General features: G+C 40.3%; 1 protein-coding gene across 1 annotated transcript in view; it reads right to left on the bottom strand.

The window, feature by feature from the left end:
* Positions 1-17,252, bottom strand: part of spns2 (SPNS lysolipid transporter 2, sphingosine-1-phosphate) — a 96,382-nt gene that overhangs the window by 22,077 nt on the left and 57,053 nt on the right. The window contains exons 4-8 of the mRNA XM_084730489.1: positions 12,705-12,856; positions 9,315-9,381; positions 4,401-4,543; positions 2,665-2,817; positions 2,293-2,482 (exon numbers count right to left, since the gene is read on the bottom strand). Coding sequence (XP_084586615.1) covers positions 2,293-2,482; positions 2,665-2,817; positions 4,401-4,543; positions 9,315-9,381; positions 12,705-12,856 — 705 coding nt within the window. The remainder of the gene's footprint in view (positions 1-2,292; positions 2,483-2,664; positions 2,818-4,400; positions 4,544-9,314; positions 9,382-12,704; positions 12,857-17,252) is intronic.

Raw genomic sequence — 17,252 nt, 5'->3', positions numbered from 1 at the left:
GGTCGAGTGTTCCCAGTATTTTATTTCAGCCACCGTTTTCAAAACCATGTTTTTGTTGATTGTTAACACATTCATGTCAAATTTTAGAAAAAAGAAACAGCTGTTTTTTCATGTCAGCAGACTAATACGCCCACTCTCTGTGGAACTTTAGGCTGGTGTGGAAACACATGGGCTGGAGGAACCTTTTAGTTCCTTGAAAAGTAGTTCCTGGGACTAAAAAATCCAGGTACGTTGGGTGGAAACACAGCTTTTAGTGTAGCAGAGCCTTTCCAGTGAGCAAACATGCACAATAGCAGCACTATGACTGTGTTTGAACTGAATGGAACGTAGCCTTAATTCTTAAACACATCACTGGTAACACCCATGTTTACTCTGCTATTTCATGTCAAAATGGCTGTGCTAAAAAGGTCTATTCTTTCTTGGTAAGATATAAAACATCCAAGAACATCAACCACCTACACCATTACCCTTTATGACCAACACACAGATAGAAATCTTGTGTCACATGAGTGCATCAGCCATTTTCTGTCACACAGCATTTGTGTAAAATTGAATTGGACAGATCTGTAATCATGTAATTAATATGGATACTGCTGCACCTCAGCTCTAATTGGCCGAGTCATGCCTCTGTCAAACACCTGATAAATGTGCTCCTCTGACCTGACGGGAGTTCATAGAAATTTTAATTCATTAAATCAAAATCACCACTTACACAAGTAATTATGTGTCTCTTAGGAAGTACTTTGTTTAGCAGCTGTTCACATCATTCATACAAAATCAGACAATAATTTAGTGGAATCAACCAATCTTTCTCATTATCTTAACGTAAACATACAAACTGACTTTATTCAAGTTAAGTAAACTTCAGAAGTCTTTTAATTTGAAAGGATGATCTAAATTATTCAAATGAATGTACTACAGAGGTCAGTGTTGTGTAAATGCTGAAACAGTTCTTTGTGTGTAATGAAGAACTGACTTTTCAAACTGAGACAAATTTGTTTTTCATATTTGTCAGTATGACTGAATTGTTGTCTGTTCAACTCGATATCTTAAGCTTATTGAACATGTTTTCTAAAGTACAACTGAATAAATATTATTACCTCAACTTGTCTTTTCTAATTCAGTGAAGTTTAAATTTTAATGCAGCCTGGAAACAAACTTTTTAAAGTTAAAACAAATAGTTTTACAGTGCTGAAAGACTACAGTCTATGGAGCATTTAATTAAAAGGCTATTATTAGATTTTTTTTAATTGAAATGGTTTGTTATCACATGTTTATATAAGCAGTCATTGTCCAGTCCTGTGACATAACATCCTGAACATAAACGATAAAGATTAAATTCTTTAACACACCTTAAAGATAAAGTCACAGGCGAGACATGCTAAAGTCAGCCAAGGTCACGTATTTACGATACAGAGGCCTGTTTGTTATGTTCCCTTACAAGCATGGGAAATATTTTCCACCTTTACTAGCTTTCCAGCATCATTATTTTACGGCCCAGCTTGTTGAGAGTTAGTTCCTATTCCTTTGTGTCTGATAAGAGTGAGAAATTTGTGCTTGGTGAGTCCAGTGGCCCAGAGTGCATTGTTTCAGGGCAGCGGTTGTTAAGTTGCACCCTTTCCTGCTTCACAAGGCAATTAGATGCATAAGCTCTCTAAGTATTTGCCTGAGAGTCTAACTTTTGGCCAGATGAGGTATGAGCCTGAGCTACCTGCAGCAGCTCCTGAGGCCATCTCAATCTAACCTGCAATTAAGACTATTCATCATGAGGTGCAACGCCCACTCACTGCTTCTGGGCCTGAAAGGAACTGGCATCAGGCAAAGTATCATCTTACTGCTTCATTCTGATTCAAACATTAACCCCACCCGATGAGCTTTTCTTAAGCCTTCTCATGTTAGATTGGTTACCAGACTTTCTCTTTTAATTCTCAGTGCCTGAAGCTAATCCATAATTAACATACTAATATGGCTCTTTGTCAAAGGGACATTTTTCACTGTGGACCTGTTGATTTTTGGAAGTAGGAGAGCAAAAAATTTAAATCTAAACACAACTATCTCCCCATATAGAAAAGAAATAGAAAAAAATGAGAATATCCCATTACTGCCAATAGTAAACGTTTAAGTTTTATATGTATTATCTTATAAGATTTACAGTCTATGTCTGATACTTTAAGAGTCTGGGCTGGAATAAAAGACATATGCTTTTTATATATAAATTTATGCTAATAAATATACATATGTCTTGTGTCTTGACTTCTGCCCGGAACACAGTTACAACAAAATGACTCTTACATAAGCTCCTACGATGCTCTTCTTTGCCACCACGAAGATGAGGCAGATGAAGATGGCCGAGCCCAGCATGCTGACGGCGCACACGAGCGGGTCGGCTCGCTCTGTCTTCTGGCGGCACAGGCGTGTGGTGGCTGCCCCGATGACCACCCCTAACAGACCGGTCACACAGGTGATCGCTCCAAAGATCAGGCTAGACGCAAGAGGAAATAACAATTATTACAAGAGTGTATCATGTACAGTTTTACTTCATGTATCCATGCAGATGAAGATTCTCTTTCCATGTGGCACTCACAGGATGCTGGTGTCTGTCTCTTTAACGAAGTTTCAGATTACACAAATTCTGCGCTCTGTGTTTAGTGATTAACCTCTCACCTGTCTGTGCTACTGCAGATCTTATTAGTACAGGTCTCTGCAGTCTTCTGCACCACTTGGGCTCTGGCCAGGTAAATAGGAATCCACACACCAAATGCACCTGTGGCAAAAGACACTGCGGCGGACGCCAGGGAGGAGAACATGTAGCTCCGACTAGCCACAAAAAAACAGACACAAAACCAAACAGGTGATTATCTTGGCTTATAAGAGGAACAACATAAACAAGCTACTGTTTTCTGTCACGCCATCTCACATTCTCTGGCTGCCTCTCTCATCTGATAACAATTGCAAACAGATCATAAAGGAATACAAGAGGAGTTTGGGAGATAATCCGGTTGGGCAAGATTAGCTCTAACTCAAAGGTGAGAAATGTAAAGCAGCTCTAGTGCTAAATGTTGAGTAAACTGAAATGATATGCAGTTCAAGCTGACAGTTTTATGTGGGGTAGAAAAATAACACACTATTTAACAGTTTTTCATGTTTCCATAGGTGGTGAATGTGGGAGACTGTGCAGCTAAAAGTCACAGCGGATGCAGAGGATGAATGTGTGGTTGCTCTCCAAAAAAAGTTCCCATAAACCGGCTTGGCTGCGTTACATATAGAGTTTATAGCATTTTTGAAGATGTATTGCCCACAGCTCATATAATAACAAGGGCCTACAGTGTCATGGATGCAAAGCTCCCTTCACAGTTCAGCAGTACTGCAGAGTGATGGTGAGTGAATGATACTGGCTCACTGTGTCTTGTGTTGACATTTCCATGCCTCTGAAGACTACCATAAAAAGAGCTCATATTTATAATGGTTGTAGCCTGTCATTTAACAAGTGGAAGCTTAATTGTTAGCATGCATGTCTCTAAGACCCCATTTACACCTGTATTACAATATGACCTGTATCTAGACAGTTATCCAGATAAGGAAAAATGCATGTTAATGCAAAGTGTAAAAGCACTGTGATCAGTTTTGCCTGGCCAAATCTGGCTCGCATTGTGTTTGGACATTAGCTAGCTAATACTTCTGTGGCATGAAAGTGCCAAAAGATGCGTGCAATGCTCATTTCAGCAGCTGATCTGCTGTTAAGAAAGCATACAGGGTAATTTATCCAGTCACAGAGTATCCTTCATACTGGTACTGCAACACACCAGAACAAACTGACAGTATTTTTGATACAATTAAGAAAAACTTCACTTCAAAATCAAAAACACATATTTTTTGCTATGCTATTTATGCATCTAGATAGTTCTGCCAGTTTTGGAGAGATCAGCTATTCTACAGGTAAGAGGAAACATGTATTTTGATTCTGGAGCGTACTGCCCCTTTAATGTAGAGTATTACATTTGCTGAATTTACAAGAGGTGACAAATAATTAATAATCTGCTGCTGAAACTCTATTTCACAAAGTCTACAAAGTTTCCTCTGACTCATCAAATCATAAAACAGTGATTTTTTAAAGGGAGTCTTGAGCTGACCATGCAGGTTCTTCTCTGGAGGACAGAGATAAAGCTCTCTGAGGCAAATTGAGGATAACGAGAACGCATTAAAAACACCAGGTGTAAACCTGAAGTCGAGATCAGGTAGGTTATTATCCAGATAATGTATCTGGATATAGATCACATTTTAATATCAGGTGTAGATGGGATCTTAGTGATCAGCTGGGGAAAAACTGATGATTTCGGCGCCTATACTCATCACTTAACAAGCCAGTCTCACAAAAAATGGTGTATTTTCCTAAGCCTTACTTCTTGGCGAGTGCCTTCATGTCACAGGCCCAGGAAGTGCGGGTCTTGATGCGTCCTCCCATCTGGTCAGCACTGCCTCTCTTTGGCTCAGGCACGAAGACCAGGATCAGAGTTCCTGCAGTGATCCCTAAAACTGGGGACACCTAAAGGGACAAGAAAGATCTATGAGACCCCCTCGGACCATGTTAACACATCACGCTGACATGATATTCAGAGTGGGCGTGGTTTGGAGGAGATGCAGGACAAAGAACAGTGTGTTTACAATCTGAATGGACGGTCAGTATGTTTGCCGATACGCCTGACATCCTATACAAGCCCTCTGGAGCTGAGAACATTCCCTCTGCTCACTGGCACTGTGTGTGTGTGTGTGTGTGTGTGTGTGTGTGTGTGTGTGTGTGTGTACGGGCTTGCCTATGTGTATAATACAAAACTCGAAAAGAGCTTTTTGGCTTTGAGAGCTGCTTTGTGAGCTCTGCACCAAGATGGAAACCTCATAATCTGCTATTATGTTCACTATATCATCTTTTATGGGTTATGAGGTAGCATGTTTGTGCATGTGTGTGTCAGTGAGGGGGAGACAAAGACAAAAGGCAGGATGGGATGTGTGGGAGAGGATTTGTTCGAGTAATACAAACGGCTCACAAAAGCAAAAACCAATTTCATCTGTCAAGGGAAATTCATCATATTATATTTGTAGCACATTCATATGCATAAGCACTGCGGTGCTGTGAAACGTGTGTGTTTAGGTGTGTATATGTTTCTGTGTGTGAGTGTGACCTCAAGTTTTTCATTGAGGGAGTAACTGAGTCTGATGTGGCTCATAATGTGGTTGATAAAGCAGCTCAACACGGTGGTTAAGGTCTCAAAGGGGTGAGGATTACAGAAACACTCATAATTTCCTCTTCTGTCTTCTTTTGCTTGTGTGGAGCAACTTAAAGGGATAGTTCAGACTGTTTAATGTGGAGTTGTAATAAGTGCTGTATGTATTACTAACAGCAGATTTCTAATTTTTAGCCACTTAAAAAAGGTACACCTTACATAATCAACATCAGTTTAATTGCACTACATTTGGAATATTTTCACCATTTTACTTTGCCATCAAATGGGTCTTTCTGACAGGACACTGACATTATAAATAAGCCAAATATTATTCTCTCTAACAGAACCAAACTCCATTAGTGAAATCAGTAATTTTAGCTTGCAGAAAACGAGACTTGTTGGTCTATAAGTGCCTCAATCTTTTAGTTTGTTTATGTTCATTTATGTGACTTCGCTGAATCCAAATTAACCTTTTAAAATGAAGAAGTCACACAATTACACAACCCGACTTACAGATCGATCAGCAACTCCCATGCTGCGCAAGGTAAAATGACTGGTTTCATCTATGGGGTTTGGTTGGTTTGTAGAGAGTGATATTTGGCTCGTATAACTGTGGTTTCCAATCAGAAACGGCAATCTGACAACAAAGTAAAGCATTGAAAACATTCTAAATATAGTGTATGCTCCAACTGATTTTGATTTTTTATGTGGACCTTTTGCTGCTGATGCTGCCCATAGCCACTCTCTGATTCTCCTAACTAGGGACGTGCAGACTGGCATCTACTGTACTGTAGGTAATACAGTGAATATCCTCATACTTCATACAATCCCACTTAAAAAAAATCCAAGCTATCCCTTTAATTGGATCCACATCTACATCAGAATAATGTGCTTTCAGTGAGAGGCAGCTTAATAGAAGATGCAGAGCTCATCTCAGAGTAAATAAATATTATTTTGCACAAGTCTTGCACCCACTCCCCTCTGAATTATTCTACGGGAGCCTGTGACCTTTGACCTTGACTCCCACAGAGCCCATTAGATACTTCCTGCATGGATGGTTAGCAATCAAACAAATTAGCTGTTGCCCTCTCTTGCTCCTCATTTCTAAGCATCCCCTCTGCTCCCTCTTATCGTCCACATTTTCGCTAAACAAGGAAGGTAGCTGGAACACGCTGGGCAAAAACAAACGGAAGCGCTGCAGTGTTTTTTCCTTAAAGCGGCACACCACTGCACACAACCCGTTTCATGTCTTGGTATTTGTTTTCCTCTGCATGCCACACCGGTGATTAATTGGCTTGGAGATTGTTTTATTGGAATGTCATTGTGGCTGGCTGCTGTGGAACAATCTGCCCCGCTCTTTGTGTGTGTGTGGGGTTTTTTTTTTAATGCTCCACTAAGACAAGAAAAATGGGCGTCCTGTTTCCTCAAACCCGGTGAGCTGTCATGTCCAGGAATCTCCACCACCGCGACACGCTGAGAGAATGTTTAATGTCTTCCTTTAAATGTCTGTCACCTCATATGAGGAGCCAGGTCCTCATTTGTTTTAAGGATTTTAAAAGCTGACCCTGAAGTCAGTGGCTACTGGAGAGTCCTGTTCAACCTTTAACTGGTTCTCTCCATTATTACTGGTATGTTTTATAGAGCTGTTCACTTCTAAATGTTTTGTCTCAAGAATTCAGCGCGGTCCCACTAAAAAAGTACTATGACAACTGTGATTTATACTCCTGATTTAACACCCCCTAAGTACACAGTAAGTGTTCTACTGCAAAAAAAGCTCAGTAAGGATTTTTCTCCTGAAGCAATACTCTTATCAAGGTGGGACATCTCAGCAAATTTCTGCAGATAAATTTCAAATTGGCCTTTAATTAAAAGGGATCCAGCTTAATGCTCTTGGAGCACCTTTAGGGCATTTTGGGAGCCAGTATGTAGCAAAAGAATATGTGCCAGGTCAAACAGAAAACCCTGTTCTCCTCCCTATCCTGCAAGGACCCAACAAACTTAACCTTAGATTAGCATAAGTGCCCTCATATGTATGAAACAAATATGTAACAAAGAGAAGAATGTTTGAAGAAATGTAGTATTCTTTATGTTAGACATACAGCAGAGGAAAAGAATATGAAATAGTAGTATACTTAATGTTCTAGTACAGTATACTTCTGGAGAAATTGTACTGCATTCATGATGAAAACAACTAAATCAAAGTAAACCAAATATGCTAACAGGTGATTTTTGCTTTCTGTCAACAGTATTTCCATCTTAAATGCTTAGACTAGGGTTGAGCAAAAATATTATAGAACGATTTTTTTCAGGATCACAATCCACAATCTTGTCATAATTCTTTTTCGTATTGATCTTTAAGACCAATACAAATTACTGAACAGTACAGCCAAACTAATTCCCTATTTCAAAAGAATACATAGCCCTACAAGGTGACAAAACTTAAAAACAACAGACCATTTAGGTCTAAGTACAGATTTTAAAGCTACTACAAGGAACTTAAATATTGTGTTGATTTTGGAGGCCCCTGTGGATAGAAACAAAAGTGTTTCCACCTTAATAACTACAAAATATAACACCAAAAATAAAATGATCTTAATAAAAATCTCCTCCTGCTTCTTTTTAACTGGCTAACATTCTACTCACTGTAACTTTGACTGGGAAAATGTAAACACAGATTTGTTTCATCTGATTTCAAGGAGACTCTGACCTGGTGTAGGTCATGTAGAGGCTTGTATTCAAGCACAAGCACTAGAAATAAAATGTCATCACATCAGTTATCAATTTCTGGCACTTACTTGTCCAGTCATATGGACTGGATTTTGCAACTGACTGGTGTGGTTGTAGCTGATGAAGTCATGTGGGATCCCCTCTCTGTTTGACGGTCTGCGTACTGTTACGATTGCTTTCTTTTAAGGTAATTAGAAAGATTTCACAGGTTGCCATCTGACCAACTTTATCTTTGCAAATAACAGTTGTTTGTGCCATGCTGGTTTTGGAAAGTGAAAACAAGCTCCATATTACAGACGTTGAATTCTTTTTAGGGACCAACAACTCTGTGTTGTCATCCATGCCACTACGTGCCAAATGAAAGCAGGGAGGGGGAAGAAAACCAAGGCACTGCCTACTGTTTGCTATCATTGGTTTATTGGTGTGTCTCTGGGGAAGGTGCAACACAGACTAGCAAGTAGTGTGATTTAAGATTTGGCTGAAAAACAACTTTGGATCGTGTATTAGCCATAAAACTGGATTGTGCTCTGATACCAATGATCTCTCTGTAAAGGCATATATCGTCGTATTGCACACCCCTAGTTTGGATGTCATCATTTCTGCTCCCTGCACTTTTCATTGTTCTCTTTGGTTAAAAAAGAAAAAAAAATCCACAGCACAGCTAGCACTCTTAAAAGTACCTGGAACATGTATTTAGTGTTGCATCCTTGGCAGGGACAAAATGTACCTCCAGCAACCTCTCTACAAAGTGTACAGCTATCAGTGTAACCTTATGCTATGTTTCTTTAAGCTCCTGCACTGAAAAAGACAGTATAGACAGGCTGAGGGAACACTGACACCTTGTTGTTTCACCGAGGCCGACATTGATCCTGCTGCACCGGAGACGACCTCTGTGGGTAAAGTGTAATCAAAGATAAATGTGTTTACAGCGACTGGGTAAGAAAAAGCTACCATCAGCCTTGATCTTTAATAGAAATCCACTTTCCTTCTCGCTGCAGCTGACGGATCAGAACTGAACCACGCATTTTCTTAGCTCCAACACAGATTAGAAGACGTCGAGTGAGTCTGATGTTAAAACTTTTAGAAATGTTTCAGTAAGAGGCTGGAGGCTGAGCTGCTGATGTGGTTGGTCTGTGAGAGTTGTCCAGCCTTCAGCTCTCTCTGCTCTGTCATTTCCTGACAATGTCAGGGCCCGGACTGGACCGCCTACTCAGCCATGTGTGTCCCCCCAGTGCTTCTGCCACCACTGACCCCTCTGACCCCAGATATATGACAGGCCTCCCCCGCTGAGCCCTGCAGGAGGGGCTCTTCATCTGTCTGTGTGTGCATGTTTGGGTGCCGTGATGATGATGATGATGATGGCCTTACCCTCAGTGCCCAGTGCCAGTCTCCTGCAGCCACCTTGGCGCTGGAGCCCAGGATGTAACCCAGCCCACTACAGAGAGACAGAAAGACACAAAACATCATATGCATTAACTCTGAACCTGCGTATTATATATTAAGTACATGAGTCAGTGTCCTGAGTTAGCTGAGTCTGTCATTTCCATCACTTAAAGCTCACGCCTACACAACACATCCTGTTAGTAGTGTGATTAAAGCTGTGTTGAGTGTTTGGGTACTTGACACGGAGAGCCTCTGACAGTACAACTGATCAAAGCACTGCTAGCAATTTGGCTAGTTGGTCTATTTTTGGATATGTGATTCGTGCAGAAAATGCAGGTGCAAAGTGACCGTCGGTCAGACAACAGAGTGCTGTACTATAGCTGTCTGGCAGAAGTTTGTGTTATCGCAGTATAATCAAATTTCACAGCATTTTACTTGAGTTTAAGGCTGTTTTGCGTGTCATATAAAGCGAAATAACAGTGAAATGCTTTGAGGGAAATGTTGCTACATCAGATCAGATCAGATAAAGTGGCCCCTATGCTGCGATAAGCCTCTGCTGTGAGATAGCATCAGGATTTAGAGGACAAAGATGATACAGATCGTAAAGGTATGAGTGGCAGAGGGCCGGTGCTTAAGTATGTGAGCATTATCTTCTATATAGTAATGCAGCAGTAAATAAAGAGCTGATTGGTGTTTTTGATATTTGATAATGATAAGCATGAACTGAAAAAAAAAGGTCAATTAATCGATTGTGACTGACCAAAAAATAACTGACAACTATTGTGATAATCAATTAATCATCTGAGTCAACTATTGCTGGTTTCAGCTTCTCACATTCAAAGTTTTTCAACTTTTTCTTGTCTTAACTGGTAATAAACTAAATATGTTTAGGATTTTGTGCTGTTGGCAGGACAGGTCAAAACCTTGAACTTTAGGAAACTGGCACAAATTTTTTAACACTATTTTTCACTTTTTTGCCATTTAGATGAAAAAAATCAACAGACTTATCAATAAGGAAAAAACAATCACTATTTACAACCTCTTACCTGAGGTGCAAGTGTAAAGACAAAATTCTCAAGAATAGCTTTCTACAGTATGTTATGTCCCAGATGCTTCCATACAGGATCATTGATTGGTTTGATGAGTATATGTGGCCTTCACTGTCACCAGATCTCAACCCAGCTGGGGTGTGGGAGGTTTCTGAGTGATGGCTGATTTTGAGTGACAGCGTTAATCATCACCAAAACTAAAACACCGAACAGGAGGATATCCTTTCTTATGTTATCTCTAAATGCTGTTCATCCTCCCAGTACAATGTCAGACAGAGAATCGATGTTAAGCAGGATTGAGGGTGTTCATGGTGGCCAAATATTGTACTAAGATATTTAAAGCTGGGGTAGGCGGTTTATTTCTCTTTTTCTCATGATAACCTATAAGCATAATGCAATTCAAGACTTCTGAGAGAAAACTAGACTTTGTTTTCAGGCTTTAGAAAAGCTAGCCAGTGACAGGAGGCTTTGGCCAATCACAGGTCGGTCTGATGGGTGACTGTGGAATCTTGGACGAGTTTTGGATGGAGTCTCAAAACACTGGTAATATGACAATCTGGGAATGAGAGTCAACAATCGACCGTCTTTCTAGAGAATCATTTACTGCGCCTTTGATGGTGTACTTTTGATGTAGTAATGTTTTTTTCCCCCTTTAATTTGTCTGCCACGTCTATTTTATAAATCTTTTTTTAAGCCTTAAGTTCACTAGAATGAGCCAATCAGTCAGACTTCCTGATCTGAGTTCTCTGAACCTGTTTGTCTGCATGTGTAGACCCTCTGGTCATGAGATGCGGTTTTTCATTAAAACAGCAGATTGGAGCAATAGATGGATGATAAAATGTAGCCTTGTACAGTAGGTTCTTATCAGCATTGGCTGATAAAGAACCAAAAGACATTCAGCTGGATTTACACACACATGCTCACACATCTACGCACTTGGGGCAAACGGGGAAACAGTCCACGGTTGAGCTTCCATGATTAGTTCTCCAAAAATAACAGCGCAGTATAAACAGGCTCAGACAGCATATGATATTTCCAGTGAGTGACTAACAGCTAATCTTATCAGAGTCCACCCAGAGAGTGATTGGAAAGTTCACCGCCAACAATAAAACTTGAGCATGAAAAATACGCTCACATCAAATGCCGGCGTCACACAGAAACCTGTCTGTGGGGCCGAGTTTAAAAAATTACAGGAAAAAAAATGAGGGCAGGGGAATCCATTTCCTGTGAATCCGGTCTAATTCCTGAGGTCATTTCCTGGAAATGGTCATAACAACTTCAGTAAAGACAAACAAGTGGGAGACTGGATAGGATGTTTGACTGCACTTTACTGAGGCCCACTCTTTTACCTTCTATTGTCTGTGTTGCTGGGCAGTTTACTGTGACCCAAACATTTTGGCAGCTCATAACACAAGCATTCAGAGGGCAGATTAGTCTTTCCTTTCCTAATTTATACAAGTTCCCATGAGGTCAAAATCGATGAAGTGTTTTTATAACACTCCACAATCCACTATACATCAGGTAACACACAAGTCCCCCCCTAGCTGACTGTTTTACAGGAAACAACAACTAATAACCCCTCCGTTAGCCCTTTCATGAAAACTTTAAAAACTCATATGACTGGTGCACTAAATGAGTTATATACTCATTCATCATGGTGGATTGTCCTGCAACAATACATTTTAGTGAAATATGTTTATAGTGTTGGACAGTCTGCAGTATGTCCTCTTTACCTAGCATTTCTTTGTGTGTGATTCTGCAGCAGCAGCAGCAGCATGCAGCAGCTCAGGCACATCTCTTAAGCACTGTATAGAACGATAAACCTCAAGTGGCTCCTCTGCCGCATCCACCGGTACATTCATCTTTTATTACTTGGCTTTGTTTGTTTTCTCCCTGTGGCCCTTTTTCTGATTGAATGAACTGAAAAGGCTGGAGATTTGAGCTTAATAATACCTCCTACTCCCACACCCCCACGCCACATCTCCAAAAAGCCTCCCACCCTCCTTTAAGCTTCACACAGCCAATTGTAAAGTTCTGCTTTTCTTTCTGCGGAGAGCCTGAGCTCTTTGTGCTGCTGCTTCTGGGCAAAAAAAAAAAAAAAAAACAGCTGATAGGAGCCAGTCTGACCTTCTTCTGTGTGAGGATAATTTCAACTATCTGTACTAATTCTACTGATTCCTTTGCACCTTTGGATTTGAACTGTCTGGATTGGATGAAATGACTTAGTATCACCACCAAGCTATAGTATCATAAGTGTCCGCATCAACATCTCCCAAAATATGTGATATATCTTGTTGTTTCCCTGCATCATCTGTCTGGCTCTTACCTTCCCAGCGGGATGGCCAGGTAGAAGACAGAGAGCATCATGGTGCGGCTGTTATTAGTGAACAGGTCTCCTATGATGGTGGGAGAAATGGAGGAGTAGCTGGACTCTCCGATACCCACCAGTCCCCTGGAGAGCACAAACAGCCAGTAGTACTGCAGAGAGAGAAAAGGAAAGAGACACAGACAGAAAAGATATAAGAGTTTTGTTATCAAGCTCCACAGGAAACTTTCTGCCAGAGCAAAATGTCAATGCCCCCCAGTTTTTCTTGGTCAGAAGTCTTTTTCCTCGCCAACTTTTCATGAGAGCAGAAAAAACTCAGGGGATACCAAACTTTTTCAGTGAAGGATCCAAAAGAGAAAGATGGTGACCCAAACTTGCAAAAGTCCATCATGCATTGCCATAACATCTACAATTATAAACTATTACGAACCATGAATTTAAAATGTATATGACATGTTTATTTCATTATAAAAGTGCATTGGTGCAATAATCAAATTTGCTGAGTGTCATGATAAGTTGAAGTTTAATGAACTTGCTGTCCACTGAAACACTACAGGGCTTTTAATTTGAAAGGAACAGGGAGGGGTTGATTTTGAAGAGCATACTGCAATAATTTTAACAAAAGCTTCCTACTAAATTATTGTAGTAGTGGCCCACAATTCCCATCATGTCTCGTGCTGGACAGAGTCGTTCATTAAGTTAGTTGTTCTATGTTCCAAAAGACAAATGTTTTTTTTCTTTTTGTTAGAGCATGACAGTTTACATAGGTAGCCTAATTAATGGTTGGGCGATTGGATAAATATATTGGGCACTGGCAACTGGCTGAGTTCATCGACAGTTGTTTGTCTTGGGGCGATTTTTCTCACTTTATTTAGCTAATTTAATGGTCTGCATGAGTGACAGCTCCTCTGCAACACTGTCTCATTTAGCAGCACAGTACGCACCCACTGAGTCGAGAACAAGTGCACTGAGACTATTTTCACATCTAACTTGGTGAATTATGGATTTATTTCGACACACCTACACAAATGTATCAGCATTTTTGACATATTGCACAACTATAGCCTAATTGTTTTGTGCTTATTCAGTGCTAACCATTAGTGATGTGGCTGTTACATTTCTTGACCACAGCTATATTTTGCCACTGTATTTGAGTTGAAGTTCTTGCCCTCTGTTGAATGTCGTGAAAGGACTGACATGCTGAGCTGCATTCTGCTATTAATTACACACTGCCTGCCACAGTATAGCCAATTACATTTCACTTAACAAACAAGGGGAAGTTGAAATAAAAGCCTGCCTCTAATACAAGCCTGCTTCAAATGAAAGCCTATTAGTTTTGCTATTGATGAAATATAGTATGAATTTTATTCTGTCATATGATGACCCAATAAAAAAGGTCTGGGACTCAATTTGGGTTGACCCTAAGTTTAGAAAAAGCTGGTCTACCTCCACCTGTGTACCTGAGTCTATTAATGTCTCTATTTTCGACTCACAATGCACATACTATACAAGATAAAATTACTAGTCGTGAGCACCTTCAGTTCACTCAATCAGTACTGATTCACCAGCACTATCTAGTAGATAAGTGGAGGCAGGCACTCCTGAAACTGACATGCAGCACTGAACAATGAATGAACACACGTCACACACAACACCACAAGTATGTGATAACTTTAAGCTCAATCCCATGATATTGTTGCAGCGCCGCACAAGACGTAAACCTACAGACTTTCTCACTGATTTAAATGTTGAGATGTTGTTGCAAACAGAGCTGAAGGAGGTTATCTCGATCAACCAGATTTACTTGAAACCGTGACATAACACCACATCAGCATTTTAATTTGTTTAATCCTATTTAGCTTTCTTAAATGATCTCCCATTAGATGTAATACACTGATAAATAAATAGATGGATACTTAAAAGGCTTTAATAGGAGCACGCACGCTTGTGGGGGAACCTGTGTGGGCAGCTGGATTGTTAACAGTTTCCATGGCAACTACTACTCGCTGGATACGGACTCCCATGTCTGCTTGTGAAGCTGCAAAGAAATCTGGTTCCTCCACACACTGGAATGACGCAAACTGCAAATATTGGACACTAATCTGTGTACTATCTAATTTGTGTACTAGAATTAGTTGCACTGTTTGATGGTGACATACTGTATACTGTTAGCTTTTCTTGTGTTCACATTCCTTTACATTATGTCAGATATTTTTCTATTTCCACCTCAAAAATATGTAAGCACACTGTGGGCCATAACAATGTCAGACTGTGGTGTGTGTGAGGCTGATAAGGTCACTGTTTGTCTGCAGTGAGAAGAGATTAATGAAGGTGCTGTGGGTGGTGGAGGCAGAGCTAAGGAGTTGGAAGGTGATCCCTGTGCTGACCTGAGCTCTCAGCTGTCACTCCAGGCTTCATGCTGGTGGATGTAACATCATGTCATGAGGTCAGACACACAGCCATCAAACATCCTCTGGAGACTACACTGCACGCACACCTCACTGTAAGATGACATTTCGGGGATTGCATCTAGAAAAACAGTCTGTTGTGGTCTTCACCCATATTATTTTCATTTCTATATGTTTACAGTTGCTGTAAATGGTTTGTTTCTGCTTTTTGATTCTTTTGTGAGCTGCTGTGTTTGTGATTCATCACAGCTGAGCTTTCACTGCTGTATATCTGTTTGTCACAGTTTCCAATGATTTAGAGCCAGCCCATTTTCTTCTTTTAATGGTCCAACGTTTAGTGGGATCATGGTGGTAGTTCTTTTTGTTTGTGTGGTCACCAGAATATCATCGCCACTTGGAACAGAAATGCTATAAGCAGTGACGATGCCAGAAAAGCACCACAAAAATGAATTTTAGAAACAATAAAAGCACATGGAAGGCCATAAAGAGATGAAAGAGAAGAAGGAGGTCAAGGAAAATCTACTTTGTTTCAAAGCTTTTTTTCAAACAAGACTGAGAAGTAATGCTAATGGCTCTGTGAGGTGGTACGGAGATGCTTTGAGCTAAATACTAATGTTGGCATGCTCACAATAACGATGCTAGCATGTTGATGTTTAATAGTAATTAATGCCAGTGATAAATAGTGGATGGAACCCTTGTGATATCAGCCATAGGTTTCTGAAGAGCCGCTCTCTGGTCGTCACCATCTTGGCTGTACCGGACTCGACTAATTCCTGGCTAAACCAAACATGGGTTAAGAGGTGGAGCATAAGTAGCACTGAGACTGCCAAATGAAGCGGCTACCTAGTGGCTAGCCATCTGTGATAGTACCCACCTGTTACTAAAAGCAAGCATTTATAACTTATAACATGTATAACTTCAAGCCTTGATATGATGAGGTGAGTTATATCAAGATTCACTCCCCATATGGTTGTCATGAACTGAAATTAATTATAGAGATCTACATTTCTGTAAAGTTGAGAATTTTAATACAGGGGTCTATGGAGGTTGATTTGCTTTTGGACCAAGCCTCAAGTGGCCATTTGAGGAACTGCAGTTTTTGGCACTTCTGCTTAAGCATCATTTTTCAGCCCTGGAGGTTGCAGCTTAAATTTAGTTTATTGCCAACTTGCCTTGTCATCCTCATTTCAGTGATCACATTAACCAAATCCAAATTCTATTAGTTTGCATGTGGATGGACAAGAGATCATCATTTCAGGTCAGTTTTGAGGGATGGATGTAACAGCCACTACATTCAGTCATTATTTCAGATCAATAAATATAATATTTTTCAATCATTAATAAGATAACACTTCACATTTGGAAAAGAAGACATGGTACCTGCACCACTACCATGACAGCTGAGAGACACAGTCTGGTCACACTGGTGGCAGATAAAAATATTTCAGATGTGATGATAATCAACAGAAAAAAGATAAATTGCCCTAAAATGAATAAGGGGTCAATCATTGTGAATCCCTGCAGCCAGAACAACAGTAGTTCAGTGGTCATTATCCTTGTCTCACCCTCTTTATATTCATGAGATGGAGGTGAATCAAATGAGTCATGCTTTCCATTGGATGAAATTAAAAATAGACTGCCACTAATGCGTTTCAAATATCACATGACTTACAAGTGAACATTTTATGACGATAATCTGTTGTGGTCATGCAGAATAAAGTGTGCAAAGTGTTCACTTTATGGCAGAGGCAAATTAATGTTACGTAACATCTGAACTCCGTATCTGCTGCAAATCCTTCCAAAATGCCCCACAGTGTCTTAAATGCGCAATGATAGGACTCAGTTGTAAGTGGTCATTAACATTTCATCACATGTCATGTCTTTCATCTCTCATGGCGACAGCACTGCGGAGCTGTTACATAAGAGACATCTACTCTTGTCTCATTTGATTGGCATACTCAGGAACATGTCTTGAGGGTGAAGTTAAAGCTTGGGGCAAAGGACCGTGGGTGCCGAGGATCGCTCCTCATCTCCTCATCGACAGTCAGTGGCCTTTGTGGCATTTGACAGAAGGGAAGACGCCCTTAATTTCATCTTAGCCATAAGCAGCCTGAATGTATTTCCTGCTTAGGCAAATGGC

This window comes from Lutjanus erythropterus, chromosome 11 (assembly GCF_056507025.1).
Source record: "Lutjanus erythropterus isolate fLutEry1 chromosome 11, fLutEry1.hap2, whole genome shotgun sequence".
NCBI classification, from domain to species: Eukaryota; Metazoa; Chordata; class Actinopteri; order Lutjaniformes; family Lutjanidae; genus Lutjanus; species Lutjanus erythropterus.
The sequence above is the reverse complement of the archived record's forward strand: the minus strand, read 5'-3'. Positions and strand labels throughout refer to the sequence as shown.